At 29.0% G+C, this 13,557-nt stretch overlaps 1 protein-coding gene across 1 annotated transcript; it reads right to left on the bottom strand.

Moving 5' to 3' along the window:
- Positions 1 to 895: 895 nt before the first annotated feature.
- LOC129961044 (MYND-type zinc finger-containing chromatin reader ZMYND8-like) lies at positions 896 to 13,338 on the bottom strand. Its single transcript, XM_056074840.1, has 3 exons — positions 13,203 to 13,338; positions 5,295 to 5,357; positions 896 to 4,812 (listed from the first exon to the last, which is right to left on the bottom strand). The coding sequence occupies exon 3, from the start codon at positions 4,782 to 4,784 to the stop codon at positions 951 to 953; it is 3,834 nt and encodes a 1,277-aa protein (XP_055930815.1). The 5' UTR covers positions 4,785 to 4,812; positions 5,295 to 5,357; positions 13,203 to 13,338; the 3' UTR covers positions 896 to 950.
- Between the last annotated feature and the right edge of the window lie 219 nt (positions 13,339 to 13,557).

Raw genomic sequence — 13,557 nt, 5'->3', positions numbered from 1 at the left:
GATTTCATCTTATTTACAGCACAGATGAGTCAACATTTCATTATTTGGAGGCAAAATTTCTCTTGAAATTATTCATGTGTTTTATTTCATTTCGTTTTATTAAATATTTGGAAAAAAATTCTTCTCTCTTTTAATGGATTTGACTACTTGTTATATTTTATTTCAAACCAGGGATCATAAATGATTTACACCAATATCAAATTGGACTTTCTATCATTGATATCTAAATAATTTGATTGACTTTGCATTTAGGTCAATAGATTGAACTAATATTTTAAAAATATATTTAGTTTTGATTTACTAAGTATTTAGAATATTGATTTTCTTTTGCAGCAGCAACAAGCATAAAGAATGGAAAATACAAATAGAAAGTGGCAAGAAGCAAAAAACATTGATTTTATACCACAAGTTTATGATTTGTTGTATCCAAAACTTCCATAATTCATTAATAGCAATAGTTTATGAATTATATAAGCACATTTTATACTACAATTTTATTCTTTCTGTACCTGCATCCAAGGTGGGGGGGGGTTCATATATATGCAATAAAATAATTTATAAGTGAGAATTAAAGGTCTTTTCTTCAGCTCAGAACAATGCATGGACTAATTTTGCAAACCATGTACGTAAATTCTTAATCAAAATTCAATAAACATTAAAAATCAAACTTTAAGAAATAAGGTGCTTTATTATTATTATTATTCAATATATTTAATAATTAAGCTGTTCTGGTTTCAGAATATAAAATGAGCAATGATGATAAAATGAAAATATAAAAGTTTTAAACTAAATAATAAAAAGACACAATTAAATTGAAAATAAAATTGTATGAATGATATCTTTAATGGATTATGAAATCTTTTATAACATTTTACAATGAATTGGGATAAAAAAAAAACATATTTGTCCTTCAGGAATGTAACATAGTATAGCAAAACAATGAACTGACACTAATACTTAGTTCCCATGTAAACAGCAGATACATCATGGTCAGAATAATTTCGAAGTTTAGCACGTTGGAACACTTCATTTGCTGCTGTCGTGACTGACATTGGCTGTCCACGGTCATTATCCAGTGTAAGAGCCAAAGTTATATCTTTTTGTTGATACTTAAGAGAAGTATTAGTTTTAAAGATACGTGATATTATGGCTAGCCCTTTTTCTATAAGAAGAGGTGAACATATTGGTCCAAGTTCCATAATTTCTAAGAAGTCGAGCTGAGAAAGATTGCAACGCTCAACAAGTGCCATGGCTTCTGCCAAGGCAACAGATGATACTCCCACTAATGTACTATAAATCAGATTCATCTTAGAAGCTGTGCCAACATCAGAGCCAAGATAAGATACCTTTTTTGAAAAGGTAACAAAGCAACTGTAACAAGAGACAAAAACTTTCTTTTCCCCTGCACACAAAATTATTAGACTTCCATCTTCTACGGTTTCTCTAGATCCACTAAATGGAGCTTCAAGATATCTTCCACCTGCACTATTTATAGCTTCTGCATTGTTTATTGATGTAGTTGGATCCAATGCAGTCATTTCAACATAACTTTTTGATCCAGGTGGAGACTTTTCAAGACCTGACAGAATGCCACATTTTCCAAAAACCACGCTTTTTGAGGCCTCAGGACCAGAAACACAGCAAAAAATTATGTCACAATTTTCAGCCACATCACTTGGAGTCTGTGCAATCTCAGCTCCAACTTTAGCAAATTCTACACATTTCTCAGGGGTTCGATTCCAAACTGTGACCTTGTGATTGGAAGTAAGCAGATTTTTAACAAGCCTTTGACCCATCATTCCGAGACCAATAAATCCTATCTTCTTATGCGATGGTATGACATTTTTTGCTTTTATGGCTTCATTGGGTTCATGTAAATCAAAAGTAGGAAATGGCTGAAATTCACTGCTGGTAATTCCTGAAGGAGAATACTTATCTAATGGTCTGATAACAGCTATACGCTTATAGTTTAAATTAGGAGGTGTATTATTAATTAATTCAGAGAAATCGACAGTAGGCCCATCAGTTAACTTCTGAGGAGATGTTCTTTCATATTCTGGTCTATCCGTACAGAGTCGTTTAGGTAAAACCCTCTTTGGAACATCCTGGTTTTCAGTTTTCACTTTCTTTCTTTGTACTTTAGCAATTTTCTTTTGAGTACCACTCGTCAATATTTCAGGAGATTCATTTTCTTTGACTAGTGATTTAGCTTGTTTGGGTGCTTCTTTAGTTATTTGTTTCTGTCTGTCAGTTTTCACTTTCTTTCTTTGTACTTTAGCAATTTTCTTTTTAGTACCACTTGTCAATACTTCAGGAGATTCATTGACTAGTGATTTAGCTTGTTTGGGTGCTACGTCAGTGATTCGTTCCTGGCTTTCAGTCTTCACTTTCTTTCTTTGTACTTTAGCAATTTTCTTTTCAGTACCACTTGTCAATACTTCAGGAGATTTATTTCTTTTGACTAGTGATTTAGCTTGTTTGGGTACTTCTTCTGTGATTTCTTCCTGGTTTTCAATTTTCACTTTCTTTCTTTGAACTATAGCAATTTTCTTTTCAGTACCACTTGTCAATACTTCAGGTGATTCATTTTCTTTGACCAGTGATTTAACTTGTTTGGGGGCATCTTCAGTGATTTTCTCTAGGCTTTCAGTTTTCACTTTCTTTCTTTGTACATTAGCAGTTTCCTTTTCAGTACCACTTGTCAATACTTCAGGAGATGCATTTTCTTTGACTAGTGATTTAACTTGTTTGGGGGCATCTTCAGTGATTTGCTCTAGGCTTTCAGTTTTCACTTTCTTTCTTTGTACTTTAACAATTTTCTTTTCAGTACCACTTGTCAATACTTCAGGAGATTTATTTCCTTTGACTAGTGATTTAGCTTGTTTGGGTACTTCTTCTGTGATTTCTTCCTGGTTTTCAATTTTCACTTTCTTTCTTTGAACTATAGCAATTTTCTTTTCAGTACCACTTGTCAATACTTCAGGTGATTCATTTTCTTTGACCAGTGATTTAACTTGTTTGGGGGCATCTTCAGTGATTTGCTCTAGGCTTTCAGTTTTCACTTTCTTTCTTTGTACATTAGCAGTTTCCTTTTCAGTACCACTTGTCAATACTTCAGGAGATTCATTTTCTTTGACTAGTGATTTAACTTGTTTGGGGGCATCTTCAGTGATTTGCTCTAGGCTTTCAGTTTTCACTTTCTTTCTTTGTACTTTAGCAATTTTCTTTTCAGTACCACTTGTCAATACTTCAGGAGATTTATTTCCTTTGACTAGTGATTTAGCTTGTTTGGGTACTTCTTCTGTGATTTCTTCCTGGTTTTCAATTTTCACTTTCTTTCTTTGAACTATAGCAATTTTCTTTTCAGTACCACTTGTCAATACTTCAGGTGATTCATTTTCTTTGACCAGTGATTTAACTTGTTTGGGGGCATCTTCAGTGATTTGCTCTAGGCTTTCAGTTTTTACTCTCTTTCTTTCTACATTAGCAGTTTCCTTTTCAGTACCACTTGTCAATACTTCAGGAGATTCATTTTCTTTGACTAGTGATTTAACTTGTTTGGGGGCATCTTCAGTGATTTGCTCTAGGCTTTCAGTTTTCACTTTCTTTCTTTGTACTTTAACAATTTTCTTTTCAGTACCACTTGTCAATACTTCAGGAGATTTATTTCCTTTGACTAGTGATTTAGCTTGTTTGGGTACTTCTTCTGTGATTTCTTCCTGGTTTTCAATTTTCACTTTCTTTCTTTGAACTATAGCAATTTTCTTTTCAGTACCACTTGTCAATACTTCAGGTGATTCATTTTCTTTGACCAGTGATTTAACTTGTTTGGGGGCATCTTCAGTGATTTGCTCTAGGCTTTCAGTTTTCACTTTCTTTCTTTGTACATTAGCAGTTTCCTTTTCAGTACCACTTGTCAATACTTCAGGAGATTCATTTTCTTTGACTAGTGATTTAACTTGTTTGGGGGCATCTTCAGTGATTTGCTCTAGGCTTTCAGTTTTCACTTTCTTTCTTTGTACTTTAGCAATTTTCTTTTCAGTACCACTTGTCAATACTTCAGGAGATTTATTTCCTTTGACTAGTGATTTAGCTTGTTTGGGTACTTCTTCTGTGATTTCTTCCTGGTTTTCAATTTTCACTTTCTTTCTTTGAACTATAGCAATTTTCTTTTCAGTACCACTTGTCAATACTTCAGGTGATTCATTTTCTTTGACCAGTGATTTAACTTGTTTGGGGGCATCTTCAGTGATTTGCTCTAGGCTTTCAGTTTTTACTCTCTTTCTTTCTACATTAGCAGTTTCCTTTTCAGTACCACTTGTCAATACTTCAGGAGATTCATTTTCTTTGACTAGTGATTTAACTTGTTTGGGGGCATCTTCAGTGATTTGCTCTAGGCTTTCAGTTTTCACTTTCTTTCTTTCTACTTTAGCAGTTTCCTTTTCAGTACCACTTGTCAATACTTCAGGAGATTCATTTTCTTTGACTAGTGATTTAGGTTGTTTGGGTGCTTCTTCAATTATTTGTTTTATTGCAATTTTTAAAAGGGCAGATTTTTTCTTACTGGAAGTAGACTGTAGCATTTCTTCAGAATGACGTACAATATTTTCATCTTGTATCCATCCATAATTTAGACTTCCAAAAAAGAATACATAATGACGTGCCTTTTTAGGAATAGATTTTTGATGTGTGGGATGTTCTACTATCTTGGCTGGCCAAAAAGGAAAACCCTTCATCTTTGCCCAAACCAAATCTCCAATATTCCAATCTTTTTTGGAAGCCATCTTCAGTTAGAAGCCTGTGTCTTTAAATCTATGATTAAACAAACGAAACAAGAGAAGTCAGTAATTTTTTACATCATTAAGTGAATAAGTTTAAGGCATACTTCCAGTTTAAGAAACTGACATGTCATTCTTCTTCTAAACATACTTTATAAACAGAACTTTTGCATGTGTAAATTTATTTATGTTAAAATTTAAATAGAGAGCATTTGGAAAATATGAGAATATGGCATTTATGTAAGCAAATTCGAACAAGAAGGCATAAATTTGAAATTAGCGATCCTATAAATTATACTTATTCCTTTTAGAATAAAATATAAACTTCTACTAAATAAAATCAAACAATGTACATAAAAAAAAACTGAGATGCATTCCACATCTACCAATTATAAGTTTAACTGTATAAGTAGATTATACAGTTGCAAAATAACACCCTCCCCCCAACTTACATGAAAACAAAAACTAGGCTCAGTCCTATTCACTGAAAGTATGCCAAATGAAAAATCAGTTTACCTTTTGTAAATATCAGTCTATATCTTCTATTTCTTAACTTTCTTTTCAAGGCAATAGGCTTCCCTGGAAAGAGAAATTTGTTCAGTACATAGAAATTTTCAATGTTTATGAAAAACTATTAACAAAGCAACTAATAAAGATGATATACTTTTAAAAAGCTTATTGTTTTTAAGGATTTGTTAGACACTATAATTTCAGTAAAATTAAAATATTTACTATGCATTTTCATTTTATAAAATGCCAGAATTTATACAAATTGTGACATAATAAAAAATAGACGAATTCAGTTTGATATATTTGCAGTAACAGGAGGCAACAACACATAAATACTGAAAACTATTTAATTTGATAATTTAAACTTATAAAATTCAATTATAGCTTAATACGTACATAGATAAATAGTTAACATATGTATCGGTAAACTCTGAAATCAAGAACTCTAAAACAACAGCAAAAGAAAAATCATGCAATTTTTAAAGCTTGCTTTCAATTCGCACTCTGAATACTGCAGCTACTCTCACTACTGTCATTTTCAAAGCAATTCAGAACCTTTAAAGACAAAATTAGCAAGCCATTATTCTGACAGAAATTAAATATTTTGATATGAGAAATAAGAAAGAAATGGAAGAATGTCTGAATGAAGAATTTCTTAATCAAAGAAATGATTCTGAAAAATTAAAATTCAGTTTATGATGTCATGAATCATATAAATTCAGATGCAAAAGATTAATGAAAAATATTACAGAAACTAAATTTAACAAGAAAAGTTTGATAATATTCTAAACTAAAAATAAACTACGAAGAACAATCTCATGAACCTGATAATACATTTAAGCAATACAAATATAAAAAATTGTAAGAAAAATTCCTATTAATTTATTTAATATGAATGGAGTATATTTTTCATTTTTATTTTAAAAGAATATGTAATGAAACTCTTATTTAGTTCCAAACCTTTTAGATTCTTCCATATTGTATCATTGAAAGGTTTGGTAAAACATAAAGATGGCAAAGAGGAGGAAAAAATTCAAGCAAAACACTGTGATTGGACTAATAGAAATATTACTGCATATAATATAAATAAATCAAGAATGAACAAAAAAAAAGTTACTAGCAATTCGTGTTTAAACATAGCTATTCATTTTACTTCAGTATTTATCAATTAAAAAGATGAACAAATGCTGTAAGTACAGAAATGGCCATGAAATAACTATAATTTTCAAATAATAAAACCAAGACAAAGAAAATAAAAAGATGTAACAACATTATTTATTATCACATTATTTTTATATAGTATAATACATATCCTCACATCATCAGGAAAACAATTACTACAACTGCATTTCACAGAATCGTGAGTGATTAGTCATCATTTTCCATTTATATGGTTTCTTTGTGCACTGGATTTCACACCGTGCAACTTTTGGTTGTTAAGTTTCCTAAAAGACCATGGTGGACAAAAACATGTTGGTCCGTGAAAAGCAGCATCTGTGCTAGATCTGATGGACAATATTTGGCACTGTGTTCTTGAAAATCTATCAGATTTATTCCAGTCAGATGTGGCAAATATGGTTCTGTGATTAGAGCACATTGTTGAACATGAAGAAGAACATCTTGTTTAGTTTTAATGCTACATTTTGTGTGTGTGTGTGTGTGTTATTTAACATTTAGAAAGCATATTAAATGTTTTAAAGTGTATTTACATTGCCATTTATTGGTGGATTTTCATGTAAAAATTTTTTGTTTAGTAAATGTTAAGCACATCATTTCAATAATCTGTAGCTCAAATTTCATCTCATTTGGACTAATGGCCTTCATTCTAAAGCCCTCCGAAGTGGGAAAATTATTTCATGTTCAGTATATAAGAGAATAAGTATTAGGAAAAGTCAGTAAATTAAAATAAATATACAATTTAAGCAAATATTTCTACAATATTAATGGAATTTTGTGGCTATTTCAGACACATTGTTAACAGGTCTTTCATTGGTATGATTATTGACATTTCTTAGTCTGCTTTTGAATGTAGCTACAACAAACATGTTCATTTTCTGCTGAGAGTCAGACAGGGAAGAAATTTGGGACCTGGGCCCTTATTTTCTTTCTATGAAATATTTATCTGCCATTTAACAATTTTGCCAGATAAAGTGGGCAAACATGTTATTGCAAAGATAAAGTGGGCAAGGAAGAACTACTTTCTTTCCACAATGGAAAATTCCCACCATAAGATAAATTACAAAAAATCTTATTTTTCAAGCTAGTTATTTCCATACTTCATAAATTTTAAAATACAGCTATTATTTCATTTATATCTTTTCCTCTAAAAATTAGCATATAGTTGAAAAAAGTTAACTTTTTATACTTTAAACATGCAGAATATATCTAATTTCAAAAAATTCAATACACAAATTTTGTACAAATAACTAAGGCAAATATTTCACAGATTAAAAATACAATAGCAGATATCACCTTTTCAAAAAGATTTAAAATTACAATATTAGTACAAATTAATTCAACCCTTCTTTGGATTTTAATGACCATCCCTCAAATAACATTTTTATTTCCATATTTACAGTACATTTTGTATTATATTAATTTCTAAAAAACAAAACAACTTTTATTACTTCAAATTTTAACACATCCATTTAATCAAACAATGAAATGTTTATATATGTTTTGTTCACGGTCCGTTCCGTTTTCTTCAAATTTAAGAGTAGAAAATCATTAAAAAAATTATAGTAAGTTCAGCAATATTCTTTAATTGTTCATACCTAAATATACTGATTACATCAATAGTCCTATTAATATTGAAAAGAAATTACAAGTTCAAAACAACTGAAAAATATAAGGAGCAAAATGGGTATTTCAGTTTGGTATGTATTTATTAAAAGCTAAAAATTATTAGGTACATTTTCAAACATTTATGAATTTTCCCATCCATTAAGACAGGAAGCAAACCAATAAATAAAGTTTGGTTAATGAAGAAATTCAGTGAAAAAGGTTAAATTAAAAATTAAATGATCTTGTTTGATATTTCTTAAAAGCATACAAAATCTAAAATAATTACATCCACCAGTGGAATGTTAAATTAATCCTATAATTTGTAACAGAGAAATTACTGCAAAAATTAAGTATATTTGTATATGCAATAAATAAGATTCAGCATAGCTGGGATGGAAAGTATAATTTCCTCCTGCAGTAACTCACTCTATTTAGTAATTTTATTTGCAGTCTTAAATGGGTTGCATAGACTAATCTTATCTTAAAAAATTAAGAACTAACCATTCATAATGTATATTTTTCAACAATATATGTAACTATGAATTCGATGAAATTCATTAAGTTAGCCATTGACTAAGTAAATGCATAATTTTATAGAAATACAAACAAAGAATATTACCAGTAAATATCAAATATATATATTTTTTTACATACATTGAAACTCAGCTATTTAAAGCATTTTTTAATGCAAATTTCATTTGTAAAATTTTATTAAATGACTTTCACCGCGTCTTAAATTATACAATTAACAGTTGTGTAATTCCATAAGTAAAAAAAAAGTTATATTCCTACCTCATTAATATTCCAATTCCTCAAAAAAAAGGTTAAGAATATAAGCAAACAAAACTAGAATATAAAATTCAAGCACATTTTATTAAAGTCAATTTTCTTAAAAAAAAAAAAAAAAAAAAAAAAAAACCTTTTCCAACTCATTAGAATTTATTAGTAATAAAAGTTTTCTAGCTTGCCAAACAAGTGAATTAGTTTTATATTCAATTTCAGCATTTTCCTTTTGTAAGAGAAATTTCTTTCATCATGAAGAGATCAGGAAATCAGATTCTAACTTTATGCCACTGACTATTTCTTTTACCATCCACAAAAAAATTCAATATTTTAAATGAGCTTAATTCTAAAATTCTCAACTTTTTTTATTAATGACTACTGAGTGGATTCTGCCAGACTGCTTTATGTAGTCATAAGATTGATTGTTGCGAAATATTTTTCATTTAAATTTTCCAAATCAATGCAGTTATTAATGCTGAATTTTCGTTCAACAGATGATTTTTCATGAGAAAGAATGAAATTAATTTTTAAAACTCTGTAGTTTTTTATTATTATTTATGATTATTCAATTAATGGATAAAAACAGCTAGTTCATTCTCATTTTCCAGACATTAAAATCAAAACTGTGTAAAGAAAATTTGACCAAGAAATCAATGAACTTTATGAAGTCTGGATTTTTCTAAAAATCCTTTCTGATGAAAGTGCAATACAGAAACTGGCATTTTTTTTTTTACTTGTTCTCAGTAAAACATAATTTCTTAGCAATGCAAAATTTATTGGAGATGAATTCATTTTGCATTCCAAGGGATTTTTAAATAAGCTAAAGACAAACACGCTAGAAAAGCATAAAACTATTGGATATTTCTTTTGTGAAATGTAAGACTTACAATAATTTGTTCCCTCTTATTCCAGTATTACCTTCTCTATTCCGCAGTAATTGAAAAATTATATTGACATTAGCAATTACAGAAAAAAATTTTAACACATAAAACTTTCTTTTAAAGAATACAATAATTTATAAATATAAGGACCTTCAGCTATTTAGGCCAGAAAAAGCCAGGATCATTCTAGGGTTGAAATCACTCAGACACATTTGAAAAATTGATTTAATACGCTCTGCAACACATGTAAACCAGCTGAAAATGTCCAATTCTTCATTGTATACTCTCTAAGAAAGATATTATCACATCTCCTTCTAGCATAAAAAGAAAAAACCTTCAGCAAGGCTATGAATGTCAAGAGTACAAACATATTTTATTTTCAGAAGTCTAGTATAGAATTAAAAAAAGGGGGGGGTGCAAGAAATATGCTTCATAATATATGGGTCGGACAATGAAAATAAATTTTCTTCTTAAACTTTCTTTTAAAGTATACAATAACAGTTTTATTAATTTATAAATATATCATGCATCAAAGACAATTTCCTTCTGGGTGTGTAATCACTCAGACACATTTAAAAAAAATGGTTTAATACGCTCTGCAGCACATATAAACCAGCTGAAAATGTCCAATACTTCATTGCATATATTCTAAGAAAGATATCATTACCTCTCCTTCCACAATAAAAAGTGGGAACCTTGGGCAAGGCTATGAAAGTCAAGAGTACAAACATATTTTATTTTCATAGGTCTAGTATAGTATTAAAAAAAAAACAAGAGGGAGAGCAACAAATATGCTTCATAACATTTTCGTCGGCCAATTGAACTCAAAATTTACGATAGCGCTACAATTTTTAAAAACAAGATTACTGATCAAATTTCATTTATCTAAATTATTGTGTTTCTCTGTTTTGATATTTACATGCATGCAAGCAGAAAGACTGATAAATGTTCAACTAGATGCTAAAATTGTGCATTAAATATTACCAGTGTTGTTATTGCTTTGAAGTTGTATTCACCTGTACTTGGATAAACAAATATAAATAAATAAACAATGGAAATGGATTTCTTTCAAAATTTGATAGAAATCTGCAAATTTGGCATTTCAAAGAAAGAAAATTCAACTCAAAGTTTTTTTGTGTTTTATCATTCACAGACATTTACAAAAATGTTTTATACGGAGATTTGAACCAGGAAGATTGGACGAAAAAGAAAGTTTCCACTTTCTGGTGATTAAATTTCTTTTTCTCTTATACTTACATACCAGTAACAAATATTCTTCAAAGAAGTAATGATGTGTAGAGAAAAACCAATTCATTGTTAAAAATCAAAACTAGAGCTTTTACGTGAATACATAAATTCATCTCTGAGAGGAAAGGACTTTTCTCCATGTCTAAACAAGCAAAAGGTGGGGAGCCTAATAAATGAAAGGGATATATGTTCCTTATTCAATCAGTATTTCTCTAACTTGAGATAAAACTTTTCCCACTAACATCCAGATTCGCAGAAAGATCCGGCATAGCAAAGAAAAACAGTCTGTAATCAGGTAAATCTAGCATAAGGGATTCCCTCACCCAACAGAAAGAAAATATAAGTACTTGAATAAAAAAATAAGCACTTTTAAGAACTCTTAATAATGATACACATCCTGTTATAAACAGGGTTGCCATTCAAATCTGGAAAAAAAAAATTTATATCCCGGTATGTATATTCAACATACGAGGATACTCATGTACTAGTTAAAATGCAATATGATTTTAAAGAGTGTAAAAAGCAAAGAACAGAAGTAACAATTTAACATTATTTGAAATAATAGCATTTTTAAAAAGGGTTCATACTTACATAAAAAAAAATTTCTCTTTATTTATGATCTAGAATTTAGCAAAACAAAATTTATATATTAAGGGAAAGGGGATTTATTACCTCTCATGTTCTTTAACTGTAAGACACACAAAATGAAGAATTCAGGTGAAATAAAATACAAAACTTTATTGTTGTGATACAAATCGTTTGATGATTAACCTTAACAAAAAAAATTTTTACAAAGCAAGATTAAATTTTTTTTATTTATTTTTGAAATTTTACATGTTTGTATCCTGAAACAAGAGCAAGTTCCAAATGCAATTTTTCTTAGAATACATCAATAACAGTAATTAATAACTTTGTTTTAATATAACTATCAAAGTAAGGTGCCTTCAAATCAAATGATGAAAAAGGTTAGCAAGTTTTCTGACCACAGGAAGGAGAGCATTGTTGCATGCCTAAATATTTAGAAATGGGAATGTGAAGTAAATAACATACAAAGGAAATTCTGCTTTGTACCATGGCCATCCTTGAGATGGTCATAATACAAGGGCTACCTTGTTTCCCCCTTATTATGATTATATGCTCTCCACATCTATACAGAAAAATAATTATAATATGAAAAAAAGAGGGTGCAAAACACTACTATAAAAATTGCTTCTGATCTGATTAACTTTAAAAAATAGAACAGTTGATAGAATTTCTTAAGTGTATTTTTTGAAAAAAAAAAAAAAAATGGAAAAAACAACAAAAAGTATATATTCTAGAAATTATAATAATTAATTATATTAGAACAATAAGTATCTAAGAATATAAATAAATTCAACTGTAGTACATATTCTTTCACTGGATATGAATAGAAATTGAAAATATGAAGTAAGTAAAATATGACAAAATTGCTACTTTTTAAATTTCTGCTTGTAAATAAAAAAAATATATATATATAATCCTATATGTTTAAAAGATCTAATTTCATCAAGAATTAAGAAACTAAATTGAACTGACTGAACATTACTGCAAATAAATGATTTAAATACAAAATTTTAGTTTCTGCAGAATGGAAAATAATGTGTATATACTTATTAATGTCTTTCAAGAAAATTTAAGACTGCCTAAATTAATTAACCAATTCCTTCCAATTTAAAAGAAGGAATGAGAACATTTTCTTTTCAAAATTCTAAAACACAAATATAGAACAGATACATTTTTGCAAGCATTTACTGCCTTAAATGGATAAAATTATAATGAATAAATTCTGCATCATCTCTACAATTCAATGATAATAAATAAAGCATGAATACTTTTCTTTACACTGAAAAACATAGCCAACATTGATGAAGCAGAAATAAACTCTTTATTCATAAAACATAAGATGTAAATCATATATATACAATTTCTTGCAAAAAAAAAAAAAAAAAAAAAAAAAAATCCCATGCAATATGCAGCCATCATAATTAGTATAAAATTAATTAATGTGTCTAAATAAGAGATGAAAAAAATTTAAATAAGTAACTAATTCTACGAAATGCATGATAAATTAATTCTTGAAATGGGGAAATAACACTAAATAAAAATAGGACATGCTTTCAAATAAAAAAGTTTCGACACACAAAATTCAAGTCATAGTAATGGAACAATTCTTTAGTTAATAAAAAAAAGCTCATACCGATTAAATTTCTATGTAAGCTAGCTTATTTCTCAAAAAGTGTTGAATATTTAAGTTAAGTATTTAATATAACATGTTTAACAAACTAAAAATTTGCTGAACGTTATTTTGACAATAGTAAACAGCTGATCTCCCGCCTTTTTAATTGCAGATGGTTACGGTTGCGGTTACAGTTAATGTACCAAACGGCATGTGTTTAATATATGCGTGGCAATTTTAAAAGTAAAAAATTAATCTAAGTGTTTTGCTTGAAATTTAAAAGAAAAGAAACCCTGGGGATGTAAAATATTATTAGGTAAATGATGAAAAATTGAATTCTTATTGAACAAACCAATCTTCGGAAATTATCTCAATA

This window comes from Argiope bruennichi, chromosome X2, assembly GCF_947563725.1.
Source record: "Argiope bruennichi chromosome X2, qqArgBrue1.1, whole genome shotgun sequence".
Taxonomy (NCBI): Eukaryota; Metazoa; Arthropoda; class Arachnida; order Araneae; family Araneidae; genus Argiope; species Argiope bruennichi.
This window is presented reverse-complemented; position numbering and strand designations above follow the sequence as displayed.